Genomic DNA, 12,128 nt, shown 5'->3' on the forward strand with positions numbered 1-12,128 from the left:
AGCTTCCCTTTCTTTAAGGTAAAAGGGATAGATAAGATGCCCTCCAAGTTCCTGGCCCTGATGTTATAAGATTCTGCATTCCAAAAAAAAATGAAACTAGGAGGTCACAGGCATGGACTTTCACATTTTAGGCAGCAGGGAGAGGGTTCAAAGTGTGAGCTCAGACAGCAGACAGATCTGTGATCCTGAGTGCCAGCACAGCTGGCTGTGTGACGTCGAACCAGTTACATAACCTCTCTGAGCCTCATCTGCATACTGGGGATAATAATAGTATCACACACACCCCCTCTGGGATATCATGAAGGCTCAGATCATGTATCTACGAGCAACAGGCAGAGCATCTGGCACAAGATAGGTGGGCTACATATGTGGGTCCCCTTCCTTCATGCCCTCTCCAGTAGATTTCATTACCCTAGATCCAGGGACACGTAACAGCCCTAGACACACAGTCTAGCCTACCAAAGGTGTTCAATGAGTGTTTGTGGAATGAATGAGTTGGGGGTGTCATTGTGGCTTCCTCACTCCTATCAAGATCCTAAAACAGCAAAGACAATTAATGTCCCTGGAGCTTGACAGTGGAGCCCACACGTGCTTTCCTGCAAACCTCTCTCTCCATGGACAGACAGGCCATTTATCGGCCTCCCTGTGGGACACCTCCTCATTACCAGTCACTAATGGGTCCAGGCTTCACTGTGATGTGTTATCTCATTACTGAAAACTCTTCATCCTTGCACAGCACTTGAGGCTGGCCTGCCCACACCCCTGTCCTTCCCAATCCCACAACCTCCCCCTTCCCGGTCACTCCCAGAGTTCCTGGCTTCACCATCTCTGAGCCTCTGTGAAACATCCCTCTAGATGAAATGGGAAGACAGCCAGCAGGTGCCCAACTTGGTTATCTGACCAAGCTCTGACGTCCCCAGAGAGAGAAATGTATTTTATGTCATGACTCAGTAAACACACACACTTCACCAAAGCAAGAATTTCAGTCAAGGAATCCACATGGGATGCACTTAACTCATGTTGTCTCACTTCTTCTATTTATTTGTTTCTTTTTAAAAATGTTGGTCACCACCCACTAAACAAATTTCACAACTCTCACAGGGCATGACTTGAGGTTTGAGTGGCTGATCTAGTCCAAACACCTCACAGATGGCCTCAGTTTCCCCACCTGAAAACTGAGAGAATCAGACTGTCCAACAATCACAGTGAGGGACACAGTAGGGTTACAGGTGACACCACTTGCAAGCGTAAAAGCTCAGAGTTGATTCAGCATCTCTGAATGGGGCGGGATGGATGCAGGACCCAAGGAGACGGGTGGGTATGGTTTTGTTTATTTATTTGTTTGTTTTTTAGGTAGGTCATTCCTGCCCCCTCTAGCTCCTTGGTTCCCACCTCAGAGGCAACCACTATCCCCAGTTTTTAGGGGTGACCTTCAGGGAACGTGTGTGCCTATGGTGACGGTGTTTTTGTCAAGCTCCCCAGGGCTCTGTCCTCCTGGACTCATCCGTTTATACAGAATTCTTTGTCACCCTCTGTAAATCTCACAGGTGAACGCCCTTCCTGGTGCCTCCAGCCTAGGAGGCTCAGCCAGAGGGAAAGCCTCAGCCTGGACCATCTCTAGGGCCCTGCAGACACACTAAGATTCATTTTGCAACTGCAAGAAAACAGTCTCTGCCTCACTCGGTTTCCCTGGCTGTCAAGGGGTTGAATCTCCACATTGCCTTCCTCTCACGAGAAGACCAAAGGCTAGAACAGATCAAAACACCCTTGCCAAAGCACCCCACTGTCGGCCCATATAGTGGGTACATTTTCCAAGGTTGATTGAAGTCAGTGCCGATAAAGCCATCAGGAGAGCAGCGGTCTGGGATTTGCCGGGTTATCCGGGGGTGTTTGAAGCCCTCGGAGTCACAGACAACGGCTGTCACAGAAACAACAGATGTTTAAAAGCTTTTATTTAATGAAAACAGGAAGCACCCATTTCCTGGCTGCTTTTCCTCAGTGAGAAATATCTAGGATAATTTTAGCGACAGAAATCATGTTTTCCCAAACTTATTTATTTATTTTTAATTTCACAGTAATTTTATTGATGTGGGAAGTGTATTTCAACTGGATCGATGCCTCTGGGGTTTGAGTCTTAAACATCTCCGGATCCTCAGTGTCCAGAGCAGTTAGATGCTCCAGAGCTGTTTGTCCAATAAGTGAATGAGTGAGCAACAAAACTGAGTCCTGAGAGCGGCTTAAGAAAACATCCCGTTGGGTTGCAGGAATCAGGAATGGCTTCATGAATAGAGAGCATTTCACTTATAAGATGGGACAGACTTGACACATAGAGGCTAAGGGAGGGAGGGCATTCCAGGAAGAGGGGACAGCATGAGCAGGGCAAGAAGGCAGGAAGGGATGCGGAATGGCTGGGGCCTCGTGAATGCCCTGCTGCATTTATGAGAGAAAAGGGACTTGAAAAAGGTGTGCACGTGCCCATCCTGTGCGTGGGCTGTTTGTGCCCTGTCATAGAGTTCCCCCAGCCTTGCTGAAGGGTAGATACTATTGTACCCATTTTACAGATGAAGAAACCAGGGTTCATGTGAGACCCTAGAGCAAAACCCAGCCCAATCCTTTGGTCCCCAAGCCCTCTCTCCACTGCACAGAGGAAAGTATAGGGTCCGTAAAAATTAGCCTCATTTTTCTCATGAAGCCAGCTTGCTTGGAGAGGCCCAGACAATGGCTGAGTTTGGTTCTGGGAGACAGTCTTGAAAGTGAGAGTCTTTCTAAAATGCAGCACTGATCGTCTCATTCCTGGCTCAGAACTTCTCACAGTTCCCAGTGCCTGAAGGAGCATATCCCTGGTCCAGCACCTTCTGCCCCTCTCCAAATTCATGGTCTCCAGTCCCTAACCCACATCTTCTCTCAGCCTCAGCCCCTCCAGATCACCTGCAGCATGGCCCTCAGACCCGTTCATACCTCATGCCTTCTCTGCCAATGCAGAGTGGACAGTGCTCTGTGGCCAGGACTAATCTCTGTTCATCTGTGTAGCCTCAGCCCTGGCACAATGCCAGGAACCAGAGCCTCAGTTGGCAGCTCAAACATCCCCTCCTCCAGGAAGTCCTCCTTGATTTCTCCTCCCCACCCACTTTCTTCTAAAGCAACAGTGCCCTCTGTGCTCTTTCAGTAGCATGTATACTCAGCAGCACAAAACCCCCTTCTGTGTTCCCAGAGCCTTTTGTATAGGCCTGTGCCAAAGACCCTGCCTCCAAATAGAGTACAGGTCTGATGCAGGGTAATGCTCTGCTATCTGAAAAAAGAAAGGTTGTGTAAAAAAATCAGCTAGACTTGTTCCACTGTGGAGCAGTGGGCATTAGAGGGAGGGAGTGCCCTGTCATCAGGGGTGTGCAAGCAGAGGCTGACCAGCCCATCTGTTGAGGACACCTGGGAACAGATCTAGACAATGAGCAGAGGGTCAAAGTCAATGACCCAAAGCCCTTTCCAACTCTAAGACCTCCAGCATCTTTGAAACCAAGAACCGAAATTCCTCCTTTTGGGGGCAGGAGCCAGATAAGGTGTGTGTTCCCAGGAAACAGCAGCTCTTTGCTGTTCTCAGGGGCAGGTGAGAGCAGGGGGCCACAGCCCATGTTACAGCCGTCATGAGGCTATTAGTAAGTTATATAAACAGGATCTTTGACATTCCACGTCCCCACTCCCTCCAGCTCTGTAAAAATGAGGTCACGTTTGCTTACGTGATTAGCCACTGTGGCATGAGGCAGAGGCCTTGCTCACATGGCCCCCAAGCCCCAAGTGGGCACTGGAAGGCTTCTCCCCAGGCCCTGGAAATAAGCCCCAGAGGAGGCTGGTGGTCAGCTGGCCCTGCTCTAACCCTTCAACAACAGGGAGATCACTACCTGTCACCACAGAGCCGGTCTCTGAGACAACTCCAGTAGCTAGAGAGGCCTCCTTACTGGGACCCTGCCCCTCCAGGACATCTGTTCCTCACGCCACAAGACAGCCACGCTCAGAACTGTGGGTTTCCTCTTGAAGGCATCAGGGTGGAGCCCCTGAAAGAGGGCAGCCCCACAGGCTGACACTCAGGTAGGTCACTAGTGGCCAGGGTAAGGAAAGAGCGGCCAGGCAGTGCCCTCTGCACAGAGTACACAGGGAGGGTGGTGCCCTCCCCCATGGCGCCTGCCCTCCTGCCCAGAGGCAGGCTGGGCAATGACCCAGCTTGAGACGATAGTGGTGGGGGCTGAAGGAGTGGTGGGTGCTGCGGATGGGGTGGACACAGGCGAGACAGTCAAGGCCGATCCTTGTTCTTACCATTGCTGAGGGCAGAAAGGAGACCAGGGCAGGGGCTGTCCCAGTCAGGCTTGGCCCCACTTTCTAACTGTTTGTACTAGTTTCTAGGGCTGCTGTAACAAAGTCACACAAACTGAGTGGCTCAATAGCAGTTTGTTGTCTCACAGTCCTGGAGGCTGGACGTCTGTTTGAGACCAAAGTGTCAGTAGGGCTGGCTCTTTCCAATGACGGTAGGGAGGAGCTGTCTCCGCCTCTCTCTCAGCTTCCAGTGGCTTGCCGGCCACCTTTGGCCTCCTTGGAGTGTAGAAGCAGCACCCCAATTTCTGCATGGCATCTCCTTTGCATATCTTTGTGTCCAAATTTCCTCTTTATAAGGACACCATTCCTGTTGGATTAGGACTTACCGTGATGTGCTCATTTTAGCTGGATTTACCGCTATAATGACCCTATCTCTAAGCAAGGTCACATACACAGGTACTGGGGCTTAGGGCTCCAGTCTGTCTTTTAGGGGGAATATGACTCAATCTATAGGTTCCAACTCCCTCAGCGGTGGCTTGGCAGGTGGATGCTGGAGTGCGCTCCTGGTCACTGTGAGGTGTGCAGGGAGGGAACGTCAGACTGAGTCCTTCCAGGCTGGAGATTCTAACAGGCTGTGGTCTTTCCAAACAACTGGATTTTCTGCCCTTGACATGTTCTCTCCCACTGAAAGACGTTCTGCAGCAAATATTATTTTATTATTTGTCATTGCCCTCGGGTAAGAATCACTCGTTCCATTGATTTCTGTTGTGTATAAAGGGCTGCCCCAGCTCCAGGCTGATTTCCGTGGGGGAAACCCTTAGCTCTGCTCAGGGCTGGCTGCTGGGGTGGGGCGGGGCTGGGAAGCCTTGTGCCTTCTGATTGGCTGGCTCTGATCTGGCCTGATTGTCCCAGATATCGTCTGTCATTACAGTCAGAGAGGGCAGAACTATCCTTATTATTGCAGAGAAATGGTATATTTTACATGAAGCGTAATCATTTATACATATTCTAAACCCGTGTCACATTCTGTAAGTAAAATGCTCCCAAATGCAAATATCCCCCCAAGAAACTGAAAATACACAAATGGATTTGTCAAGTTTGCAGGAACTGTGTATGTGGGTGAGACAAGGACAAGTTCACCTGGCCAAGCTTACCTGGGGCCAGATCTGAGGAGGTGTTCGTGGAAGTCTTTCCAAAGTCCTTGCCCAGGTCAAGACAGCCAGTGGTTCTGTCTCAGGATGGACTGTCATGGTCAATAGGTGGTAGCCACCTGGGACTCTGTGATGAGAACCACATCAGGGTTTAATCAAAGGATGTGTGATCGATTAACAATGCCTGCCATCGGCACAGGAAGGGAGGCTGTGGCCCATGTGCCATGTGTGCCATCAGTATCTCATAGTCATCTAGTCCCCTTTCAGTAGAGCTGCCTGTGAGAAGGGCTCCTCTGGAATCCACGAAGGCAGGGGGGATCTGCCTGAGGTGGTGCCCTCCCCCATGGCCCCTGCCCTCCTGCCCAGGTCCCAGAAGCCATCCGCAAGTGCCAGCGGGCAGGCATCACGGTCCGCATGGTCACTGGTGACAATATCAACACGGCTCGGGCCATCGCCATCAAGTGTGGCATCATCCATCCTGGGGAGGACTTTCTGTGCCTCGAGGGCAAGGAGTTCAACAGAAGGATCCGCAACGAGAAGGGGGAGGTGCGTGTCCCAGCGTAAAGCATCCTCCGGGGAACGTGCTTAGATGGGGGCTGGGAGGTAGGGTGCTGCATGATTGTACAGAAGCCAGCCAGTGTGCTGCTAAGAGCCCAGTGACTCTGGGCATGTCCCCTCCCTTCTCCAGGCCTCAGTTTGTCTCCCCAACCCCACCGACCCGCCCCCTTCCCCATCCCTCTCCAGATTGAGCAGGAGCGAATTGACAAGATCTGGCCAAAGCTGCGGGTGCTGGCTCGCTCCTCCCCCACGGACAAGCATACCCTGGTTAAAGGTAAGACTTGGGCGGGCACGGGCGATCCTGAAGCCCAGCACCAGGCCGGAAACTGGGCCCTCCTCTCCTGGCACTTGCAGCTTCTTCCCAGAAGGGAAGGGCCCCTCGCCCCCGACTCTCCACACCTGGGTACAGCCTTATGTCGCCCCCTTTTCAGTCCTGGGAGCCTGCAAGGGGCCAGAAGGAGATGGGACTAAGTCTTCTCTCTGGGCCTCCAACTCCCCTAGGAAACAATGGACCTGGGCCTGTGTGGGGTCCCAAACTCCCGGCTCAGGGCTGAATGGGGCCCACAGACGTGTTCTATGTGGCCGGTACAGCGCCTTTTTAAATGATGAATTTGAAAGACTGCTCAGACCCTGCTCTCTCACCTTTGACACAGTCCTTACTGCTGCTTGTGGTCCGACACTTAGCCTACTTCACTTGTTCTCAGTCTGGTCTCAGAGCTTTTAGTCTCTTGGTCTGTCTGGTCCCTGAGGCAACCAACCAACATTTGTGACCAGGACCCCAGGGATGCGCTGTCTTGGGAATAGCCACCTGAGGGATGAGACCAAAAGCCAAAGTCTTGCTCCTCCCTCCAAAGGGAGGGTGCACCACTTGCTGAGCCTAGGTGGCCGGGTGCTGGGCACTCTTTATTTTTATTTTATTTTATTTGAGACAGGGTCTCCCTCTGTCACCCAGGCTAGAGTGCAGTGGTGCAATCATAGCTCACTGCAACCTCAAACACCTAGGCTCAAGCAATCCTCCTGTCTCAGCCTCCCAAGTAGCTAGGACCACAGGCATGTGTCAACACGCCTGGATAATTTTTTTTAATTCTTTGTAGAGACAGAGTCTCCCTATATTGCCCAGGCTAGTCTCGAACTCCTGGCCTCAAGCAGTCCTCCTGCCTTAGCATCCCAAAGTGCTGGGATTACAGGCAGGAGCCACTATACCCAGCCAACTGGGTATTTTTAGAGTCACACGGTCCTGGCTTTGCCACTGACCTGCTCTGTGGCCTTTGGCAAATAGCACTCTGGGACTCTGTTTCCTCATTTGTAAAATGGCTATGGGAGCAGGTGTCCACCGGAGATCACCCTAGAACATCTTAGATTCCTCTTTCAAAGGTGCTGCCCAAGGACATTAATGGAAGCAGATCTGGCCTGGGGAGAGAACCCCAGAACCACAAGGGAGCAGAAGGCCCCCAGCCCATCCTTACTCTTATTCATTCACTCATTCTCTCCATAACTGTTTACTGAGGTCCTGCTAGGTGCCAGCCCTGCTCAGGGCAGGCATGGTCCTGCCCACGTGGAATTCCTGGGCCAGGTTGCATGCAGCAGCATTGAATAAGTGGTCCCTGCATAGAGCGAAAGGCTACACTGCTGGCAGGGGTGCTCTCGGCCCGACACTGGCCTCAAACTTGGATTAGGGAGGCTTTAGGTCACAGGCCATGGAAGGTGGGATGGGCTCCAGGGTTGGTAGGGCCTGTGCTTGAGGCAAGGCAGGGAACTGCTCTGCAAAGGGCTAGAGGCAGAAAATCCCCAGGTGCCTTCAAGGATCTGGGCCAGGACCTTGGGACGGGAGAGGGAAGCTACAGGAGACTGGAGCAGGTGGGAGGGCAGCAGATCCTGCAGGGCCACCAATGCCCACTTGAGTACCCTGCCGTGGCCTGCACCATGTCACCAGGCTCGGGAACATGGGAGCGTTTAGAGAGTGGAAGCATCCTTTTAGAAAACTTACCCTGCAGTGCAGACCATGGCCTGGCAGTCCCACAGGATTGTCCCGCAGGATTGTCCCACTGAAGAGCTGTCACCTGCCCACAGTGGTGACACCTCAGGTGGAGCTGCCAGGTGCGGGTCTGAGAAAGTCTGGGTGGTGGAGGGGTCTGGGCTGGGTGGTGGTTTGCATGTCATGGAGGGATGAGGAGCAGGAGTGTCTGGGATCCCATCAGTCTATACCTGTTGGAGAAGAGCATTGGACATCGAGCCAGGACGGAGAGCAGGCCTGAGACAGAGTCCTGGGTGGCACATGTGGGTGGGGAGAGAGGAGCCACAGAAGCCAAGAGCTGCCTGAGTGATGGTGAGGCTGAGAACCTACCAGAGGAGGCCAAGGGGAGGAGGCTAGAGGGGCAGGAGGATGGCCAGCGGGGAGTGGTGCCAGGAAGACAAGGAAGGAGGCCTGTGGAGGAGGAAGGTGTGGCCCATGGTGGGAATAATTGCTGAGAGGTCTGCGGGGACAGAACAGAAATGTGGCCTTAGGAGGCAGCCACAGGAAGGCCCCTGGTGACTGCACACAGTCAGGCCACCCCAGGACTGGAGGAGGGGAAGGGGTCTGGGGAAAGGTTTCCTCCCAGCTTTCCGCACAGCTCGAGCTATGCAAAGGTCCACGCCACCTGGGAGCCACAGGGCAGAAATTTGACCCCTCCCTGCCTTGGAGGGGCCCTCAGACTGACTGAGGGAACCATGGAAACTCAGGCCCAATGTCCCAAGGGGACAAGCTTGGAGAGGCTGAGTCCAGGACGGTGGAACTGAGGGCTCACTGCCAGCTGGGTGGGAGCAGCCCAGGACGATTCCCAGAACACAAGGCACTGCAGCTGGGCCTGGAAGAGGGTAGAGCTGCAAGGAGCAGGTGGGGGCACAGTGCCCCAAGTCATGGACCTCAGCCCCTCATTCCACAGGCTGCCGCCGTCTGCTAGGCACAGAACAGAGAGATGCGCAAGGATGGAGCAGCGCACAGAGTTACAGGGATCTGATTAAGGGTGGGCAGGGATCTTCAGAGGGTCAGAAAGGCTTCCTGGAAAAGGCAGCATCTGAGCCAAAAATACAGTACAGGTGGGTGACAGGAGTACCTCCAGCCAAGGGAACAGCCTGCGCAGAGACGGGCCAGCGAGGGCTAGCTCTGTGGGACTGCAAGCACAGACTGGGGGTGGCCAGGCAATGAGAGAAGGGAAGAGGTCAGGGTGCGGGTGAGGCCTGGTCACAGAGGACTTCATAAGTGGAGCTAAGAACATGGATGTTATCGTGAGGCCAAGGGGGAAAGCGGAAGAATGACGTTCCGGGGATGGGTGGGGGACGGAACTGTTCAGACGTGGGTTTTAGAGAGATCCTGGTGTTGCTGTGGGGAAGCAGGTTGGAGGGGCAGCCCAGAGTCAGTGAGAGGAAATCCAGTGATGCTGGTGGCAGAGGGTGGAGACAGAGAGGAAAGGAAGGGTTTCAGTGGGATTTTGGAGCCAGAATTGGCAGGCCTTGGTGATGCATTCAATGTGCAGAATGAGAGAGAGACACATGGATGCTGACACCCAAATTCCTGTCCTGCCCATGGACATCCCTGCTTGCAAGCCCAATGAATGAGGAGTCCCACAAACTCCACAGGTCCCCACCGATGACATCCTTCACCCACCCTCTTCCACTGGCCCCAGCTCAGCGACTGGGGCCACATGTCATTTGTTCATTCTGTTACTTGTTGAACGTTTTATTGAAGATGAATGTCTGGAGAGAGGTCAGGGCCAGAATGGTGGGACAGAGGTCATTGGCAAATGGCAAAGCCAAGGACTCCTCAGCAAGCCTGGACTCCCCAGGGAGAAGGTTGCTGGCTAGTGGTGTCGGGAGGAACAGATGGTGGGGTCCTGCTGAAACCCTGGGAGCCCTGCAGAGGCAGAGGGGGCCCTGAGCACAGTTAGAGGATACGATGTTTCTGGTTAGGGTGGGTGCCAATGTGGCCACGGGTTGCAGAGAGCAAAGACAGGGCTGGAGAGGTGAGCAGGGCCCAGGCCACAGGGGGCCCCAAGCCAGCACCAGCCCAATAAGGAGCCCAGCATGACCTGCTGGCAGCTATAGGCCAACCTGCAGCTGAGAAGAGCCTGGATGGAGGGGGCGACTGGACAGGGACCAGAGAGGAAGTCATGCCCAGCCAGGCCCCTCCTGAGGACAAGGGCTGGCCCAGACTGCCTCCCACCTGAGTGGCCCAGGGCCTGAGCACACTCCCGCCTCCACAGGCATCATCGACAGCACACACACTGAGCAGCGGCAGGTGGTGGCCGTGACGGGGGACGGGACCAACGACGGGCCTGCACTCAAGAAGGCTGACGTGGGCTTTGCCATGGTAGGAGCAGCCCGCAGAGGGCCTGGGGTGGTGGGGGCTGGGGAGATGGGACTACACAGCCTTGGACTGGCTTTTCAGGAGCCCCAGCTCACACTTGGCCCACTCGCCATCCACCGTGGGTGCCCACCGTTCTTGAGACTCAGCCTGACCCCGAGGTCTTCCTGGAAGGGCGTAGGATGCTCCTTGCTCTGGGGGAGCTGTGCGAAGGGGGACACTTACAGGCTGAGGAGGAAGAGAACAGAGCGGGAGAAGGGGCCAGGGTGAGGCTTCCTGAGGGTGAAGGGAGCTGGGTCTGTGAGGAGCGTGAAGAGTGGGGTGTCCCTGTGTGGTCTGGCTGTGCTGGGCCCACTGGGTGTATGTACTAGGGAGTTGTGTAGGACTGAGGATGTGGATGGGGTGAGGATGGTGATGCTAGAAGTGGTCACCTCCCCTGGCCACCCCACCCAGCCTCCTGTCCCTGTCCCCACAGGGCATCGCAGGCACTGATGTGGCCAAGGAGGCCTCAGACATCATCCTGACAGACGACAACTTCAGCAGCATCGTCAAGGCAGTGATGTGGGGCCGCAATGTCTATGACAGCATCTCCAAGTTCTTGCAGTTCCAGCTCACAGTTAACGTGGTGGCTGTGATTGTGGCGTTCACGGGGGCCTGCATCACGCAGGTGGGTCCTCAGGAGGCCATACCAAAGCCTGGGGGAGGGCGGAGACCCCCCCAGAGGCTCGGGGGCCTTAGGGTACTCCAGTTTGTCCCTGTCACAACAGCCAGGGATGAGGCACCCATCGATGGAGCGCCTGCTGGGAGCCAGGAACTGCATCACAGAGCTCAGTTGCAGGCACTGGCCCCAGGGGAGTCAAGGACATGAGGCTCAGAGAGGTGGCGTGACTTGTTCAAGGTCACACAGCAAATGGGAGCTGTCAGCCTCACAGCCTGGCCCTCACTGCAGGAAGCGGGAGAGGGATTCCTCAAGAGAAGGCAGGGCCCTTGGCCACCATGAGGGCAGAGGGAGGCAGGGAAGGGCGGGCCAAGGCCCGAGGGGATCAGGCAGCCAGGTGAGGACAAAGAGCCAGTAGGGGCCCCGGGGCCCTGACTCTGAACTGGAGTGTGGAGTGCCTTAGGAGGTGCTGGGTGGGAACAGCTGGAGGGAGTCGGGGGTCTCGCTCACTGGGAAGGTCACAGAGGAGTCTGGCCAGATACCACGACTGGGTCTGAAGCAGCCCTATGCACTGAGCCTGGCAGGCAGGCCCCGGATGTCTGCAGACACCGCTTCTTCATCGCAGCTCCATGAGGCGGGAACTGTGATGATCCCCGTTTTACAGAGGCAGAAACTGAGGCTTAGAGGATGGACTGGCCAAGGACCTGCCATTGTTCTTGCAGTCTCCTGATACGCCCCACAGGGACTGACCAGCCTAGCCGGAGAGGCAAGAATGGGTCTCCTTTAGCCCCAGGGGATCCCCAAGGCCCAACCCTCCCAGTAGCCACCTGGGCAGACAAGCCCATGCCCACAGGAGCCCCCAGAGGCCCAGAGTGCAGCACTGCCCCAACAGCTGTGTGGCACTGGAACACTGCTCCCCTCTGTTGCTTCCTGCGCTAGGGGAATATAGGTGGCAACTCTGGCTACCCCAGCCCTGAGAATCAGAGCCTTGGAAGGGTGGCTGGGGGCTTCCTTTTGCTCAGAAGGGCCCTCTTTCCTGGTCTATGGATGAGATGCTCCCTCTAGTGGCAGCTTGAGGGACACTCCCATGGCAGCAGCAACTTGGAGACCAGAAGGT

At 54.8% G+C, this 12,128-nt stretch overlaps 1 protein-coding gene across 14 annotated transcripts in view; it reads left to right on the forward strand.

The window, feature by feature from the left end:
* ATP2B2 (ATPase plasma membrane Ca2+ transporting 2) overlaps positions 1 to 12,128 on the forward strand; it is a 381,370-nt gene that overhangs the window by 348,962 nt on the left and 20,280 nt on the right. For all 14 annotated transcript variants that reach the window (XM_003894106.5, XM_031663131.1, XM_009200225.4 and 11 more), the window contains 4 exons: positions 5,820 to 5,999; positions 6,198 to 6,285; positions 10,253 to 10,359; positions 10,829 to 11,020. In XM_003894106.5, the coding sequence (XP_003894155.1) occupies positions 5,820 to 5,999; positions 6,198 to 6,285; positions 10,253 to 10,359; positions 10,829 to 11,020 (567 nt within the window). The remainder of the gene's footprint in view (positions 1 to 5,819; positions 6,000 to 6,197; positions 6,286 to 10,252; positions 10,360 to 10,828; positions 11,021 to 12,128) is intronic.

This window comes from Papio anubis, chromosome 2, assembly GCF_008728515.1.
Source record: "Papio anubis isolate 15944 chromosome 2, Panubis1.0, whole genome shotgun sequence".
NCBI lineage: Eukaryota > Metazoa > Chordata > Mammalia > Primates > Cercopithecidae > Papio > Papio anubis.